General features: G+C 40.8%; 1 protein-coding gene across 5 annotated transcripts in view; it reads left to right on the top strand.

Annotated features, from left to right (window-relative positions):
* sobpa (sine oculis binding protein homolog (Drosophila) a) overlaps positions 1-16212 on the top strand; it is a 46352-nt gene extending 30140 nt beyond the window's left edge. For 3 of the 5 annotated variants that reach the window (XM_067479363.1, XM_067479360.1, XM_067479359.1), the window contains 3 exons: positions 3521-3616; positions 8576-10631; positions 12251-16212. In XM_067479363.1, the coding sequence (XP_067335464.1) occupies positions 3521-3616; positions 8576-10630 (2151 nt within the window). In that variant the 3' untranslated portion in view covers position 10631; positions 12251-16212. The remainder of the gene's footprint in view (positions 1-3520; positions 3617-8575; positions 10632-12250) is intronic. The other 2 variants (XM_067479362.1, XM_067479361.1) reach the window with 1 other exon arrangement.
* The last annotated feature ends 995 nt before the right edge of the window (positions 16213-17207 follow it).

Below are 17207 nucleotides of genomic sequence, written 5' to 3'. Positions count from 1 at the left end.
GAACCAGTGCTGGGATGGTTTTCCAAAACATAAAAGTAGAAAAAGTATGCGAAATTGGATTTTTTTTTCATTTGTTTGTTAGAATTTTTGGTATTGTTTTAGGGGTGGGAGTGTGCTTTTTCGCCTGTCATATTGACGGTGCCAGGCCTGCACCTTTATATCAGGATTTGGGATGAGCTCCACTGCGCTCGGCTGTGTTTGTATTCGGATTTGGAAAGCCTGCCTATGAGAGTCTTTCTTTGGAAAATGCAGCTCTTTTGGCAGGTGATGGGCACACACACCTGGACATGTATCCATGTCCAGATGGAAGCTAGCATGGTGGCAGCTGGTGTGGCGTCCCCTTAGGATGGCGGAGTCGCTAGAGGGGAGCTCGGTGGCCAATGTCCTGCTCTGTCGTTCTTACAAGGAACTTCAGCTGGGTGGCAGCTGCAGTTTGCTGGCATGATGGAGCAGCAATACAGAAAAAAATCTTTAAACAGAGCAACATGACCAGCTTTGAAACTGTTTACTTTGACTATAACACTAAAAATTTCATGAAATCTTACTTACAACCTTTTTTTTTCATATCTGTCTGTCTGCCTGTCTGTCTATATCACATGTCCTTTATCTGCTTGTGGCTCACTGTGTGTTGCTCGTGTGTGGCTCGCTGTGTGTGCCTCGCTCCTCGTTCACAGTGCCAACACCTCATTAGTACAATATGCAAATGAACTGGCGCAGGGCCAGAGGGTCAGAGCACAAACTGGAGACAGAATAATAGCACAATGATGCATCTTTGTGTGTGTGTGTGTGTGTGTGTGTATACATCTACCTGGGAGTGTCCATGTGATATGTCCGTACCCCTACTGAAAAGGCATGTTGCATATGGGAGGGAAAGAGGGAAGGGAAATTACTGAAATGGGTCAGCATACACCTGACATCTTATAAATAACCATGACCCATATTCTCTGATTTTGTTTTCAACCAACCTTTTGTGCCAAAGTAAAAACTTTCATTCTTGCATTGTAAAATGTCATTGCAGAACAATGCTTTCTGTCTGACATTACATTCTTTTACATTGCTTACATTGTTTCCTTTTCCTGTACAAATAACAGTACACTTCACAAGACTCAAGATTGCAATATTTGATTTACATCATGCTTGGAATGGGAAACCTTAGCTGGAGGTGAGGGAAGCAGATGGAGGCAGAGGTAAACTCAATCATTCTTTGGATAAAAAATGTAAAATATACGCCAGAATTGCCCTTTGGTAATATCAGGAGATGAACAGAGCTGAATTCCAAATTACCCATGAAAAATCAAAGGTTGCAGTGAGCTGTTTAAATGGAAGATAATAAGAAAGGGAGCTGCTGAGGCCAGCGGTTCACCTGTCAGTGGCATAGGCTCAGTATGAAACGTCAGCTTGAGGGCTGCAATCGGCATGATGAACATTGATGTTAAATCTCCATTTATGAGAACGGTGCCCCCTGGCTGTAAAATATGAACTAATTATATCCAACTGAGGTCTATATTATATAAAAGTGCATTTCATTTAATGAAACACAATGGAGCAGTCTGGCATTGTGCCAGGCAAAGCTTCTCCACTAACTTCTTTGTAACAGAATTGCCCACACCTGGCATAACAGCATTCACTGCCTCCGTTTTCACACAGAGTACAGGATCCGTGGCCCCTTTTCCAGCTGGTAGAACTGTTTAAGAAAGTTTTTCTGCAATATTACAGCATGGGAAATTGAATTGCCTCTATTATTTTTGGCCAGGGTCATTATGTGCAACAGTTATGTCATTCACGCCCAAAACCACCAAATAACATTAGGCAGTGTTAGCAGTCGACCACAGAATTTCATGTTTTACAACAGTGTTACAGCCATCTCCAAGCTATCTCTCATGGCTTGGAGATGCCAAGCCAAGTCTACTAAACATTAGGACAATCTAAGCCAGCTGTTTGATCTATCCTGGCTTTAATCATCTTGTGGAAATTCAAATTTTCTTAGTGTTTAATGGTATTTTATTACATGATTAATTCAGTCACAGTTTACAGTGTCCTGAGCACCTTAGACACATCTAGGTCTGCAAATCTAGCAGCATTAGTGGCCATAACAATGTCTTCTTTCTACAAGTGTTGTTACAGTAAATGTAGAGAATTCGTCTGCTTTGTGCCATCACAGCATTTCTAAGAAATACTGGTTCTCTGAACATGTTCACACACAAATCAGTTAGAACTCAGAGGGTCTTACTTTACTTTTATCAGTCAAACACTTGCTGATATTATGACTCCAAGCTCAGACACACTCTTCTTTCAACAACCCAGGTGTTTGTATTTAATTGATCAGGCTTTTGCTCCAAACTGTGAGGGTGTGAACAGACTGTACCTGACTGACATCTCACTCACTCTTAGCTAAGTCAAATGTCATTTACTAAATTCAGCTAAAAAAAAGGGCCCAAGGTTGGGTAGCACAAAGTTTTTGTGTACTTTAGACATTTTGACTTGTAAGATAATAATAATTATAATAAAAGAAAATATACTAAAATATTCTGTAAAATTGCACTATAGTAAAAGTACTACTGTCACTGAAAATAACTATAAATATTTATATTTCTTTTTTTTATTTTGCAGATTAAGCAATTGCTGTATCTAAACTCTCGGGGCAACAACAGAAGACTGTTGGCAAAACAGCTTCCAGCTCCCAACAAAATTCAGTATTGACACTCATACAACAGATTCAGAAAGTTAACAGTTATTGATTGTATCTGGTTTCACTCTGATACATACTGTAATACACCAAATACATGTTTAATGTTAGCTGGTGTGGCTACAAGGTTTGTGGTGGGGCTGACCATCATGGAAAGATACATGAGCTGGTCAGAGGAGCTAGTGTTTTCTGTTAGAGCCGCATAAAACCTCATTAATTTTTTTTCCCCTGCGGGAAGGTTGAACAGAGTTTGGTGAAATCACATAATTATTAGCAAAAATATTACCAAAAGGAGCAAAAGAAACCTTTCCACCTTTCATTTGAATTATCAAGAAAACTAATAGACTAAGTAAAAACTTGTATGTGAATATGCATAAGTTACTTGTCGCTCTTATTTAATTGGCTTTGTGCTTTAATTTTACCACTACTCTTAATATCTGGATTGAAATTTCTTTCATTTTAAATGTATACAATTTCGCATTTTTCAACGTAAATACGTGTGTTTGATTAAACACACACTGGTGTGGTATAAAAATATGTAGTTTACACTGTAATTACAGTACTTTTAGCAGAGTGGTTCTGAATTCCTGAAGTAAATGTGTCCAGATTCCTCAACTGTGAACATGCATGCACACACTCTCACAAGCACTGTTTTATTTCAGAGATCCCTGTTGATTGGTTTGTCCACATACCACAGTGTGTTCACCCATTTTACAGTCACCATTTCTGTTCAGCTTTCTCAGTGTTGTTTTCCATTTCTGAGTTTCCTTGTTGCCTCTGTTCACCTGTTTATTTTGTCCATTCGTAAAAAGAAGCCATTATTTCTCCCCCCAGGCAAGAGACGACGATGGCCTCGGTGGGAAATTACCCCAGCACAGCTTTACTCAGGACACACCCAGGCTTGTCTTCAAGACAAACAGCGATGTGCTTGTAAGGACCATAACCATTTAACACCAGCTAGAGTTTAAGCTTGATGGCTATTGCACAAATATGTTTTGATGTTATTCTTTGTTAACATGTAGAATTTTCTAGTCAGTTCTTCCTGTCATGTTACTGGACTGGTTCACATTTGGCCATTACTATAAAAGTAGACAGATAAGCGAGAGACACAGTACACAAGTTTTACGTAAAGTCTGCTTACATTTAGGCTTGAGCTTTTCATAATTTTTGTCATGTGCATCATTTGCTTTGATCATTTTCATTATATGTCATATTCAGTAACTAATGATTTGTAGGAATTGTCTATATATTTACATTCATAGCTAATGAAGTGAAAGGTAACACGTAACACAATAAGTTAACCAGACAGAATAAGGATGAAACCGCAAAAACAAAACTGTGTATTCATCATCCATTACAGATTACAGGCAATTTGAAGCTTTTTGAGCACATTACCATTTATTGTTTATATTTCTGGTGTGCTCAGATTCACTTTAAAGTGGTGTGGATTAGATGACGGAAACAATAGAAAGGCTTGTGTTCAACCTGTCTGACTGACTGACTGCTTGTGTGTTGGATGTTGGACTTCTTGTTAATGACATTACTCTTTCCAGACCTCAGTGTTATTAATTAATCAAAGAACTATGGAGAAGGACCCAAAATGTTCCTATTTTTCTTTTTTTTTTTTTTACAATTTTTATTTTTAAAACAAGTCTCAATGTCACCATGCGGGTGCTAGGCAACTCCAGGAGACTTCAGGAAGTAACTACTCCAAGCCAGGAAACAGTCCATCACATAACCCATTTTTGTAGACAATAAACAAATAAGATATAGAGTGTTTATCTGCTGATAAGCATACGCTACATTCAGCCAGGTGAGCGGTTTCCCCCTGAGAATGGTGCCATTCTCATGTCTTGTCTTTCTGCAAAAAAAAGCGAAGAACTGTTTTCCAAAAAAGTCAAACTTTTCGCTTTAAGCGAGGAAGTCCCTTGTGGGAAAGCAAACATGTAGCTGACAGTCAGATGCCGTCAGAGATATTTTGTCGCAGAGTCTGCTGCAGTGACAGTGTTACAGCTGGAGTTATTTTACTCACTGTGCGGGGTTGAGTGTGTGCTGTGATATAGAGGGCAGTTGTGGCTCACCTGGCCAAGTGAGAATGGCCTTTGTGTGTCACATCTATAATGACTGATGATGATGGCTGGCTGTTATAAAAGCTGCCTCTTAGGGAGTGCAGTTCTGGGCTTCTCTGGCTTTTATCTACAGTTTAAACTTTACAGTCTATTCAGGTTTTAATGAAGAAGTTCTGGTATGCAGTGTAGCCAGTATAATACACCAGAAATAAAGAGAACCAGATACGTTTATCCCTTTGTAAACCAGGCAATTATAACTAATAGAAGATTCAATAAATGAGACCACTGTAAATTGATAGTTTGGCTACTCATTGCAATAGGTTTACATGTTGCAGATGGCCTGTTAAGCCAATGTTTAGTCTTCTTTTGTAAACTCAAGTGGAAGGTTTCCTTCTTCCAGTGGACCAGGTGCTTTTTTGTAGCAGTCTCTTGCTACATAATCTAGGTTTTGGACTGAATCCACAGTTAAGCAGGCGCAGTGTTTGTGTTTGCCCTTTCTTCACATCACTGAACGACGTGAATTGTCCAGAATGGATCCTTTGCTGCACATTGTAGCCCAAAACTAAGCGACTGGCTCGATTAAAGCACCTGGTTCTTTTTCATGACTTTAATCCTTGTGTTTTGCACTATGTGATTATGCCAGAAATCTGAGAAGTGTCAAAAGAATCACATATCGATCTTAACAGGGGGCCTGTCCTTCGATGCACCTCTCCTGCTTAAACCTCTCATTCTCAGAAACCTCTTCATCCTACATATAAAACCACTTCAGGCGCTGCACCCTCATATGAAACCGTGCAATGTCTGCACCGCCTGAAACTCTCCAGTCTCTTAACCCTCTGCAACTACCTCCTCTTCTTCCTCTTCATTATCTAAATCCTCCACATCCTATGCAATCTCTAACATCTGCAACCTCTTCCTCTTCTCCATTGCCTGAAACCTTCTCAACTTCCGCTGAAACCTGTTGGTCCATAGCCTAAATATCTTATGAAACCTCTTTCTTTTTCGTGACTGTCTTCCAAACATCATTTTGACAATCGTCAAACTTAATAACACACTAAAACTAACTTTTGCTTGTTCTTTAGACTTTCATATTTCACTAGCCTCACCACAGGGTCTTAGGGTGAAAGGAGACTGCTGAGGTGATTGTGCTTGTTTGGTCGCACCATAATTGTTGTAATGCAAATAGTTAAACTACGCCACCAATGCTGGTTTGTTGGACACGATGGAAATAAATGACCATAATTATATTCAACTGCAAACATCTGTGTGCAGGAGTGAGGAGAGAGCCAGAGAGAGAGAGAGAGAAAGCACAACTCCATTAGCGTAATGCGCAGTGAAATTTCACTCGCAGTGCAGAAAGTCGTTAAGTGCTCTCCATCTGTCTTGTCAAGAAAAATTTCAGTACATTCATTATTTAAAATATCCTGGGCCTACCATTATCAAACTCAACTTGTGAGAGCACCTTTTTGACTTTTACTCAGTCATGGCTCATTGAATTAGCCAGGACTAAATGGGCAGTTAAAACGTGTAGAATTCTAGGGACTGACATCTGAGCACTACCAGTGTAGAGCTTAAGCTCAGCAGTTGCTGTGAAGTCTAGTCCCTGATCAGTTAATACTGTAGTTTATGTTCTCCACCTGCTTATTCAGAGCTCCTTTCATTTGTTTTTTTTTTTTATTCCTCTCAAATTGCATTCATACAAATTATACAAACAATTTATCTCTGCATAATGAGTCTGAACTCTAAACAAATGCAGAAGCACATCTTTTAAAGCTTTTTCTTTTCAAAAGATGCTTCTGCCTGGATGTATCCATGGTGTGCAGGACAATCAGATGTAAAACAAATAATCTATGCAAAGAACCTGATGTTTTACACATGTAGCACCTGCAGGACAGCATGCTATGTATTCTTTTAAAATCCTGGCTAGTGATACAGTGCATCTGCCCAAACTGCCCATGTTGAGTCCACTGTCTTTCAGCTGCTGCCAGACCGGATCCTGCCAAATAAACCAATGTTGCTCTGCAGTAGGCAAAAGGAGTTTATCCACCTTCCCGGTTGCATCCCTCAACTTATTAACATTCAGCAGGGGGGTTTAAGGGTCTGTGTGATGGATGGATGTCGCTGAGGGGTCTGACAACTGATTAATGCCTTAATTATCTCCAGCGAGGACCTGCCACTCCTCCCAGAGCTGACAGAGTGAGCTGTGTGTGGCCTGACGAGTAACGCCGTGTTCAGGGCTCGCCCACTGTTATCTGCTCTACCAGGGTCACATTCATTTTCTTCCTAAAGAAAAATTTGCACTTTTTGTGCTGAAAAGGTGTATAATGGTGATGAAACAGTGCAGCAGGATGTTTTGGGATCTTTGCCACTTCAGTGAGTAAGAAAAATAACTTTTCAACAGAGCGTCATCATTCTGTGATTGGGTCCAGTTCTGGTTTGCAGCCTGAATACACAAGTGGTTGTGATTTGAAGCAATAAATATGAGAGGAAACTTTGTTTGAGTCCTGAAACTGTACAGGCAATTTGGGTTGAATTTAGGTGACACTGTCGTTTGTGACCACACTTGACAAATCCCAGTGGGACAGTTCCTGCAATTCTGATAGTAACTGTAATTGTCACAACTACGTTGGTTTTGGTTCATTTTGAAAATGGCTTGAAAACATGAATCCAAACAAGAACAATAAAAGATATTTTAGAATATTGTTTCAGTGCGGAGGTTAACGTTCCCATACTTTGAGTATGTTATCATCGTACTAACATCTCACTATGTAATTCGCTTTTCTGACCTATGCAGAGTAGCAGTATAATATTTCCAAGTGAAAAAGTTATTAAAGAGAGAACATTTCACACAAGACTGAAGTCATAGCTGCACTGAATTCTGGTCATTAAACCCTACAGTAAGTGGATAAATAGATTTCCCCCATAATGTTGTTACACACTGATCTAAAATGACAGCTTTGAGACGAACATATGATGTTTACTATAATACAGTATGACGTTATTGTGCATGCATAAATGGCAGTACCCCATTCATACTGATTAGTGTAGTAAAGGAGCTCAGTCTGAAATGACCAAAAACACACTTCTGCTATCTGATTTTAATTGATGCATCTATTACCATTGTTGTGTTAAGATGAATAAGGAGTAAGTTACAAATGACGGGAAAATATCAGTTTCTAGCTGCACTGATATGCACACAAAATGCTTGAAAGTTGAAACTTGCACCAGCAGTTGTGTATGTATGTCAGTATGGATATCTTCTAATTCTTCTTATCTAATTCTGTATCTTTCCAGCATTTAAACAGATTTAACTATAATATCCGTCTAAAATTTGACATGTGCTAAAAGACCAAGTGTGAAAGGCTATTTCAGGAAGCCACCTTTTTCTACTGTTGTGCTTGAGGTGCTTGAGGAGAGATCGATTGCCAGCAGAAAGTGTAAACTGGCATTTTTTTGTTAGGACAGGAAAGCTAAAGAGTAAGTCACTTCAATAGCACTTAGCAGCTGAATGCTCACTCATCAGAAAAGACATCAGCATAGATTCACAAACACACACACACACGTTACATAAATTAAATGCACTCAGACTTGCATTTATACAAATTTCAAAGCAAAGTGTTTGCTCATGGCAGATATATAAAAGTATTTCTAAAGAGCTTTGGTTTCCTTAAAAAAAGAACATTTTTAAAATGTGTTTATCTCCAGATGTTTTAGGGTACTTCAAAGAAGATTGTATTTCATCAAGAACAAATTAGTGTTCTTTTGTATGCAGGGTGACATGATCTGATAGTTTGCGTATTGTGTGTATTTGTTGTTGTAGGTGTGTGACTGGTGCAAACATATTCGCCACACTAAGGAGTACCTGGACTTTGGTGCTGGTGAGCGAAGACTGCAGTTCTGCAGTGCCAAATGCCTGAACCAATATAAGATGGACATTTTCTATAAGGAGACACAGGCTGCGCTGCCTGGAGCACTGTGTAACCCAGGACATGGGACAGTTGTGGAGGGTAAGCCGGAGTGTAGTGGAGGGGTGCAGCTGCTCACTCCTGAATCCTGGGGAACGCCCTTAACGGACCTCCGTCGTAAAGCTCCTTCACCAGGGGGGCCCTCTGCCACCTCAGCATTAGCCCCAGCCACTTCTTCTGCCACCTCACCCTCAGACACTGCTGCCGGCTGCTCCCCATCCTCCTCCTCCTCAGCTAAGATCCCCACTCCAAGACCCCACGAGAGCCCCACACTTCCCCCTCCACCCATTCCCAATTTGCACCCACCAGTTGGAGTTCCCTCTGGTAGCCCTCCCATGGTAATGACACCACGGGGACCCATGCCCCTGCCACTGTTCATGGAGCATCAAATGATGCAGCAGATTCGTCCACCATTTCTCCGTCCCTCTGCCCACCCAGGAGGACCCAACAGCCCACTTTCAAACCCCATAATCCCAGGTATTGGTCCACCACCTCCCCCTAGGACCCTTGGTCCAGCATCAAGCCCCATGCACAGGCCCCTGCTGTCTCCACATGTTCACCCATCATCCAATCCTAACCCTATGATGCCCCCCCACCCTGGAATTCCCATGCCAGGCTTGCCCCCTTTCCCCCCAGTTAACATGATTCCCAATGGACCTATCCCCCTGCCCCCAGTGATGAACTTTGGTATGCCATCCTTGGCCCCATTGGTACCCCCTCCAACTCTCTTAGTCCCCTACCCTGTCATTGTACCCCTCCCTGTCCCAATCCCTATTCCTATTCCTATTCCCTTTAACCCTAAAGTTTCCAGAGACCAGTCAGAGAGCAGTGGCTGTGTACGCAGTGCTCTAGAGTCCTCAGATGCCTCAGCTTCTGGGCCCCACTCTCCGGGTTCCTCTGGAGGTGAAAGAGGAGAGCAGAAAGTTGAACCAACTAGTATGGATTGTCTCTCTCCTGTACACTTAGAGAGAACCAGGACGGCATTGGTGGACTTGACTGTAAAGGCAGAGGACAATTTGGGCAACCTGTGTATACCCAGCAGCCCCAGGCTGATGGATGGTGTAATTGATCTAACGGTGGGCCAGAGGTCATGCCAACAGCAGGTAATTCAAAGGATGCTACCTGGGGTCCAGGTCAAAGTGGAGGCAGAGGTTGAATCAAGATCTCCACCAATTGGTGGGCTGGGGAGGGAAGGGAAGGGCAATCATGATGCCGGTGGAGCAGGGCTGACACAAGGCCTCATCAGTGCTACAGAGCTGGAAGGAGCCACACATTCGAGCACACTGGAATCACCAGACCCCACCTATAGCAACAGCGGCTCTTCTTGCAACGATAATCCTCCAGTGAGCCAGCAAAATCCCTGTATCTCCAATCTTACACCCCCACCCTTACCTAGCACAGCACGGACCCAGTCCCAACCCATCCCCCAGCTTCAAACCATCCCAGCTGCACCATGTAATGTCATAGTAAATGGCACGGGATGGCATTCGCTTGTTAATCCTGTCTTTGAGTCTTGCCCTGATCGAAGAGGAGACAGACTGACAGGGGAAGGCAACACAGAGGAGCAGCCAGCCAATGGTGATCTGGAGCGTGAGGCACTGAAAGAGAACAATTGCTCAGTTGGAGATTGGGAGCTGGGGAAGCGAGGCTCAGCACAAGACGACATAGTGAATACAGTGGAAGCTAAGCCAGACCCTGACTCCAGCTTGGAGGAGGGCGAGCACGCCTATGCCCTGCCACTGCTGTCCACCGGTGGCTGTGTGGTCATCCAGCCTGTGCCAAAGCCCTGCGCTGACAAGACCGCCATTCTCTCCTGCTCCATCAGTGCCCCTTTATCAGCAGCTGGGAGCCCTGAGCTGGAGCCGCCACTGAAGAGGAGGTGTCTGCGAATCCGCAATCAAAACAAATAAGGTGGGTTCCCCATTGTGTATTTAAACTCAAATTTATTCAATGACATTTTGTAATTCTCAGTGGGATACTCATCAAATAATCAGTGAGTTTTAATGTTTCAAATGGCTCTCGCTCCCCAATGTGTATTTTCTAAATGATTTTAAATGAGCTCCCGTACTTTCGAAATTTTCTTTTTAATGAGTTGTTTATTATTCACATTTAGTCTTAAAAAAGGGAAAATAATGGCAACAAAGTTATAACACGTTTGTCCAGTATATCACCATTTTTGAAATAGCACAATAAGATCACTTCATGGTGTTTTTCACAATGTGATGCTTGATTCAAGGATATACACAGTGTACCAGTGTGGTATAGGTCAAACAAAAAGAGTGTGCAGGTGATTGAATGTCACCTGGAGGGGAGCTCCCAGGGACTGGTTCTGAAAAGGCTCTAAAAGGGTTAGTGAACGAAGAGGGGAACATGATATGAAGACCATTTGTGAAAAGATGAAATGAAACAGCACACCTGAAGAGAAGGAGTGTAAATACTTCTAGGTGATTCAGGGGATTTCTAGGATTTCCCCAAGTGTCCTACCCAAGCACTTAGAGAGCACAAATGAACGTAACAAAATAAAGATACAATTAAGGGACCCAGTAGGGAATAAAAATAGACCAACTATAAATGGCAATGCACTAGATATTATGCATGTGCAGTTTGTATTGATGTTTTTTTAAATTAAATTCTATGCAATACATGTGCATTTACCAAACCTTACATTTATATAGTTCCACATGGGCATATGTTACTCAAGTTTTACAGGAAGAGTACTTGTTGCTTTACTTTGACTGCCTCTGCAAGTTCCAGAATGGAAATGAGAAGTCTTTCATGTCAAAGGATTTATTCACTACAGTAATACCAAATTTAATGATGCACTCTCCGAGTTGTTAATTAAATGAAATTGTATTGAAGAGCAATTGAAGCCCAATTCGAGTTATGGTAACATGAGGCATGTGCTCTGAATTAGAGTAATTAATAATAACAAAAGATGGAAATCAAGCCCCATGCACCGTTAGTATTACTAAAAGCATACCAGCCGCTGAAATGAATCATAGAAGTGATGGAAAAGATGTACCATAACCTTCAGATCCACTATGTTTGAATATTCATATGGGAGAATGCAAAATATGTTTTCTGCAACTCACCTTTCCCACTCGCCTGCAATATCACGAAGCGTTCATTATGAAATATATAAAACAATATGTAAAATTCATGCCACCGGAGAAGCAGGCTTTGAATATTTTATTCTTTTTTAGCCCAGAAGTGTCCTCAAGCTGATACTGATTGCGTGTACCCAAGAAAATCCAAAATTAGGAAGCCCTGCTAAAAACAAGGTTTTCCCCAGTGACTTTACCATGAAAACTGTTCCTGCCATTCTTCTTGGTGTTGGTCTCTTCTGAATGCATTCTCTCTGTTCTCCCACTCATCCTAAAGGTGATGGTGGCGCCCTATGCTTGAATTCATGGATTGACTTTACCCAAAACAGCTTTTGATGCTGGAATGTGATGATGGTGGTGGTGGTGTGGAGGTTTGGTTGCTCACCCACTGACTCAGTTTGATTCTCCTCCCACTCTGTTTCACAGATGGATGCTCTGAGGACCGCAGTGCCATCAACGACACTCACTTGTCCACCCCCCACCTCCAAATCCCACCCTTCCAAACTGCACCACCGCACACTCTATCTCTCTCTCTCTCACACGCGCACACACACACACACACACACACACACACACACACACACACACACACACATTGTTCTCGTCCTCACCCATTGTCCAGTCTACCAGCACCACATATCGCCTTCAACAACTGATGAGAGTTGAACCAAACATGTTGATGTGTATCATAGATGAGCGGACAGGACTCGTTTTGTCTGTGTGACAGATGCTCTAATGGACTCAACTTCTACAGACTTGATGTCATGGCCAGCAGGATTGTTTCACCTTTGAACTACAGTTTAACCCCACAACAGGAGGACTTTACCCCACTGCTTTTCTCCTCATTTAGAGACTTTCAGCCCACACTGCCCTATACCTTATCCACCCTCCTATCAAAGCAAGTTCTCTCCTTATTGTCTATTACAAGGGAATTCACTATAGTGTCTGATATTCAAAGCCACTGTTGGGAAATGAGTAAAGTACCCTAAACAGGAAGATTCCCATCCGCCCGTGTAAGGCTCCTGTTTTGGTCCAACTTAATTCCACACCATATGTACACAGTCTCCAGTAAGACTTATTGTTTCTTACACAGCTACTCACTACTGATTTCACTGTGCTTGTAGAGCCAGAGAGATGTCAAAAATATGCTTAGCCCCTTGCTTGCCCACAACCAGCAAAATGTACTTGCCAATCTGACGCCAAGTGTTCTTGGTGATTGTGATGAGTGGTAGTGGGGAAAAAAAGAAGCACAACAAGCATGATTACAATTAATGCAACATGGCTAAAGGATAATTTAAGAGCTATTTCAATCAGTACTTGGACATTAAATCACAGTAATCTAGAGAAGAAAATATTAATCTTCACCAGCAAGTAATGGTGCATGGGTGGAATTTTGAAATCGCTGTCATTTTCCTGTGATATCTCTTTGTAAACTTCACTGAACTTATAAACTCAAGTGTCAGTTTATCAGGTACACCTGTCTGAAACTACCGCAGTCTTAATACAGTCCTTCAGTTTGAGTTGAAACATTTAGAATATTGGAAAATATTTTAGTTAGTGGTGCTAGTGAACTGTATAATGTTAAAGGCCCCACTGCCTGATTTGTCAGTTCACCAGCAGCACAAACTAGGGCATCCAGAAGGATCAAACAGCTGAATCAACACCTCCGTTTGAACAATGAACATCATCACTTTCATAAAGGGAGGTTTGATTGCAGGACTGCTGGATTACCTTGCACTAGTTTCAGCTCGGTATCCCCGATAAACTGCCAGCTGAGTGTACGTACTGTACTGTATATTGTTGCACAAGAATGAGACAGAGCTTTCACGATCCATCATCATTCGTACTATTGACATTTTTACACCCTTGGGAACACTGAGTGCTTAAGCTCTAAGCCTCGCTAGTAACAGTAATATAGTTCCCTGCTGTTCAAGAACATTTCAAGGCTTACTGCAGCTCCCAAAAGATCTGGGATGGTATGGCAAAGTAGAAACTCTGCCAACCTGCACTGGGTACTTGCTACCGCAGGCTAGTACTTAATCTTTTCTATAATACATTACCAGCGATGTTCCTGTCATGGGTTAGTTTGAGACTGACTGCACTGAATTTAGAGGGGGCAGAGAGAAGCCAGTTCTTTCATAAATAATTCTTTTGGGACCTGGAGGAAAACTGCTGAAGTAACACGACAGAGATATTTCAACAATAAACACACTGAGGGCGAATTAATTTAGGAAATTATTTGAAAAATCTTTATTATTTCTCTCCTGTTTGTCCATTGATTCTGATAAGTTGTTTTATTTATTTATTATTTATTTGTCCAATTCTCATTTGTTTTAAGCCAAATCCAAATCTGCTTTTGTCGTTGACTGAATTTCATGCTTTTTGTACACCTTTTTGGACAGTTTAACTAAATGCAACACAAACTGTTACCCATCCAGTTTGATCTGATCCAGTTACACTGCAGCCTAAGCCTGTGTGAGCTGGGACACTGACAACAAAGCCAGCATTTAGTTTACACTCCTATGGAGGAAGTATATTGTACCAGTGTAAAATAAGGTATTATCATATGCCAAAGGCCTCTGGTGTGTTGAAACAAAACATGCCATCTAGTTTTCAGTGGAAATGGGGTTTCAAAAAGATTTGAACAGATAATTTATAGTTGCCAAACTAACAAGCACTTATTTTTTTTAAAAGGAGGGAAGATAGAGGAGAATACAAGTGGATATCAAAAGCAGTTTTACCTGTTTTCCTGCTTTATGTTTTACTCAATCCATAAAAACCTATAATATCGTATGTCCCAGGACACGTAAAGTTCTTGAAGAAAAAGATGATGCAGCAGCCGAATGATCCATAATAATGGATGATCATATTTCAATTTGCACATTGCTTTGCAACCTTATCGTATCCAAATGTCAAACTCACAGCCTTTGTTTGATTTCACTGTCCTTATGACCCACAGTGCGATTCATTCTTTGTCTAATTGAACCCAACATTTACCAGTACACATATTCACACATAGCAGCCATACATACTCATGTCGCACATGCTGTCACACAGTGCACTGAGTAGATTTACCATTGTGTTTGTCTGTGTATGTGAGGCAGGTGCAAGCAGGGTAGCCCAGCTGAGATTACAGAGTGTTGACTCAGAATAAGCAGTGTGCAACACTATCTGTTGCCTGTTAGTCAGGCATTTAAGCTTAGCTTGCCACTTGCCAAGGTCCAGCTTTGGTGTCACTTTAAACATTTCTTGTCCCTTGCTGCTAAACTAGTATCACATACAAAACCAGGGCTATAGCCGCAGTTTTAGAGGACAGTCCCTAATGTTTTAAATTGATATTTAATTTATCCACTCAATGGTTAAATTTTACTTTCTGTAAATTTACTTTATTTTTTGGGCCTCCCCCCTTACTTTTTACCTTGCAGTTAAAAAGAAATTGTGAGCCTGTTTCCATAATCCTATACGTATCGTGCTCCAGGATAACAATTTAGCACACACTGCTAACATTTTTTATAACGCTGTAGTGACCTTGTAAGAAGTTATATATGGCATGTAGACTGATGATTTGTTGTCCTGCTGATGACTAATGATAGGAATGTGGGAAGATTCAGAGGTTGTGTGAATGCACACTAAATTGTGGGCAGATTGCCATGAAATGTGCTGAGTGCACTGATGTTAATTAGAGAATCAACGCTCCATTACTTTTTCTTTAGCATCACCATCAGGACAAAATATCAGCTTTTCAGACAAAATTTAAAGGGAATGGTCAAAATTTAATAAAAGAATATTGTTGCTTTTTTGAAAAGAAAATAAATAGATTTTTAAATACATTTGAAAATAGATAAAACCACTGATACCACACATATCTATACATTAAAAATTAGGCAAATATCACATTTAATTTGTTTAGCAAGTCTGGCTGTGTTTATGTCAGCCAGCCCTTTTTTCAGGCTTTTTCCTAAGTTAATCTAACTGCTTGCTGTAGGTTCATAAATGTATAAATGTATTTTCCAAAATGTGAAATTATTGCTTTAAATTTGCTCCACAGTGGACAAATGCTAATTGTTTTGGTGACCTTTTCATTTCCCTTATTTCTGGATTTGCAATCAGGACAAATTTACAATTTTAGTGTGATCTCCCAGACGGCCAGAAATAGTGATCATAGTAATTTGAAAAATGTGGACAGGGCTTGATTTTAGATGAGAAACTATCCTTAGTTCATTGTTAGCTCTGCCTTTTCTCCTGCTTGACACCTTTTAACACAAACACACACACACACACACACACACACACACACACACACACACACACACACACACACACACACACACACACACACACACACACACACACACACACACACACACACACACACACACACACACTAACATGTATTTCTATCTTTATGAGGACACTCATTGACATAATGCAGTCCAAAGGCCCTTACCCCAACCTAAACCATCACAACTGAATGCCTATCCCCAACCCTCACACTAACCCTAAAACACCCCTTTGAAGTTGAAGACTGACAAAAATATCCTTGCTTTCCAAAACTGTATGCACCCTGTTAGAAAACTATTTTTTTGGTCTTTATTAAGTAGCAAGTACAACAACACACACACAGGCAAAAGAACATACATGTTAATGTCTGATTTTAATATGCAGCATATTGTGTTGGCTTTAGAAATGTAAAACTATCCATGAGACAAACACTGAAGATGTGAAAACCTAATTCGTGTGGCAATCCTGGACCAGTGAATCGGTCTTTGTGATGACGAACAGACAAATCTCCAGCATTCCTTTTTTGATGATGGACTACGAGCCTGGTCAACAGCCTGAATTATGCAATGACAACTAACTCCAAACCTAATAGTGACGAGTGGTCCACAGAAAAAATAAATCATGACATGACTTCATGTTACTTTTCAAAAACAACAGAAAAGTTGCCTTAACTCTTGCTTGTATAATCTCTACAGTTAAGACAATGATGCTCGCTTGTAAAGAAGACTCTCACTTCTTTGTACAAAATGAAATATACCAGAAACAACAACTTTGTTATCTTGCTAGTGTCAATGTATAGATGATCAGCTTTTTCTGTAACTTGTATGGACCGTCACATTTTTGCTAAGAAGAAGCCCGCCCTTCCAAATTCCTTGTTCCTAAACATCCAATCTGTTTAACGTTTTAACTCGTGGTGGACTGTCAATCTTTTTGTGTACATTTTATAGTATTATTTATTGTTGACAAGTTTTGCATTTGCAAATAATAAAAAAGTAAGGATGGTTTGACCTGAGCATTCTATTCCAATGTAAATGCCTGGTAAACAGTGAAATGCTTTTTTTAATTATTAAAATGAACAAACCAACGTATGAGGAGATGATCT

Source organism: Channa argus, chromosome 16 (genome assembly GCF_033026475.1).
Source record: "Channa argus isolate prfri chromosome 16, Channa argus male v1.0, whole genome shotgun sequence".
In the NCBI taxonomy this organism is placed as follows: domain Eukaryota; kingdom Metazoa; phylum Chordata; class Actinopteri; order Anabantiformes; family Channidae; genus Channa; species Channa argus.
Note: the sequence above shows the minus strand (reverse complement) of the source record. Positions and strands in the feature narration are given on the sequence as shown.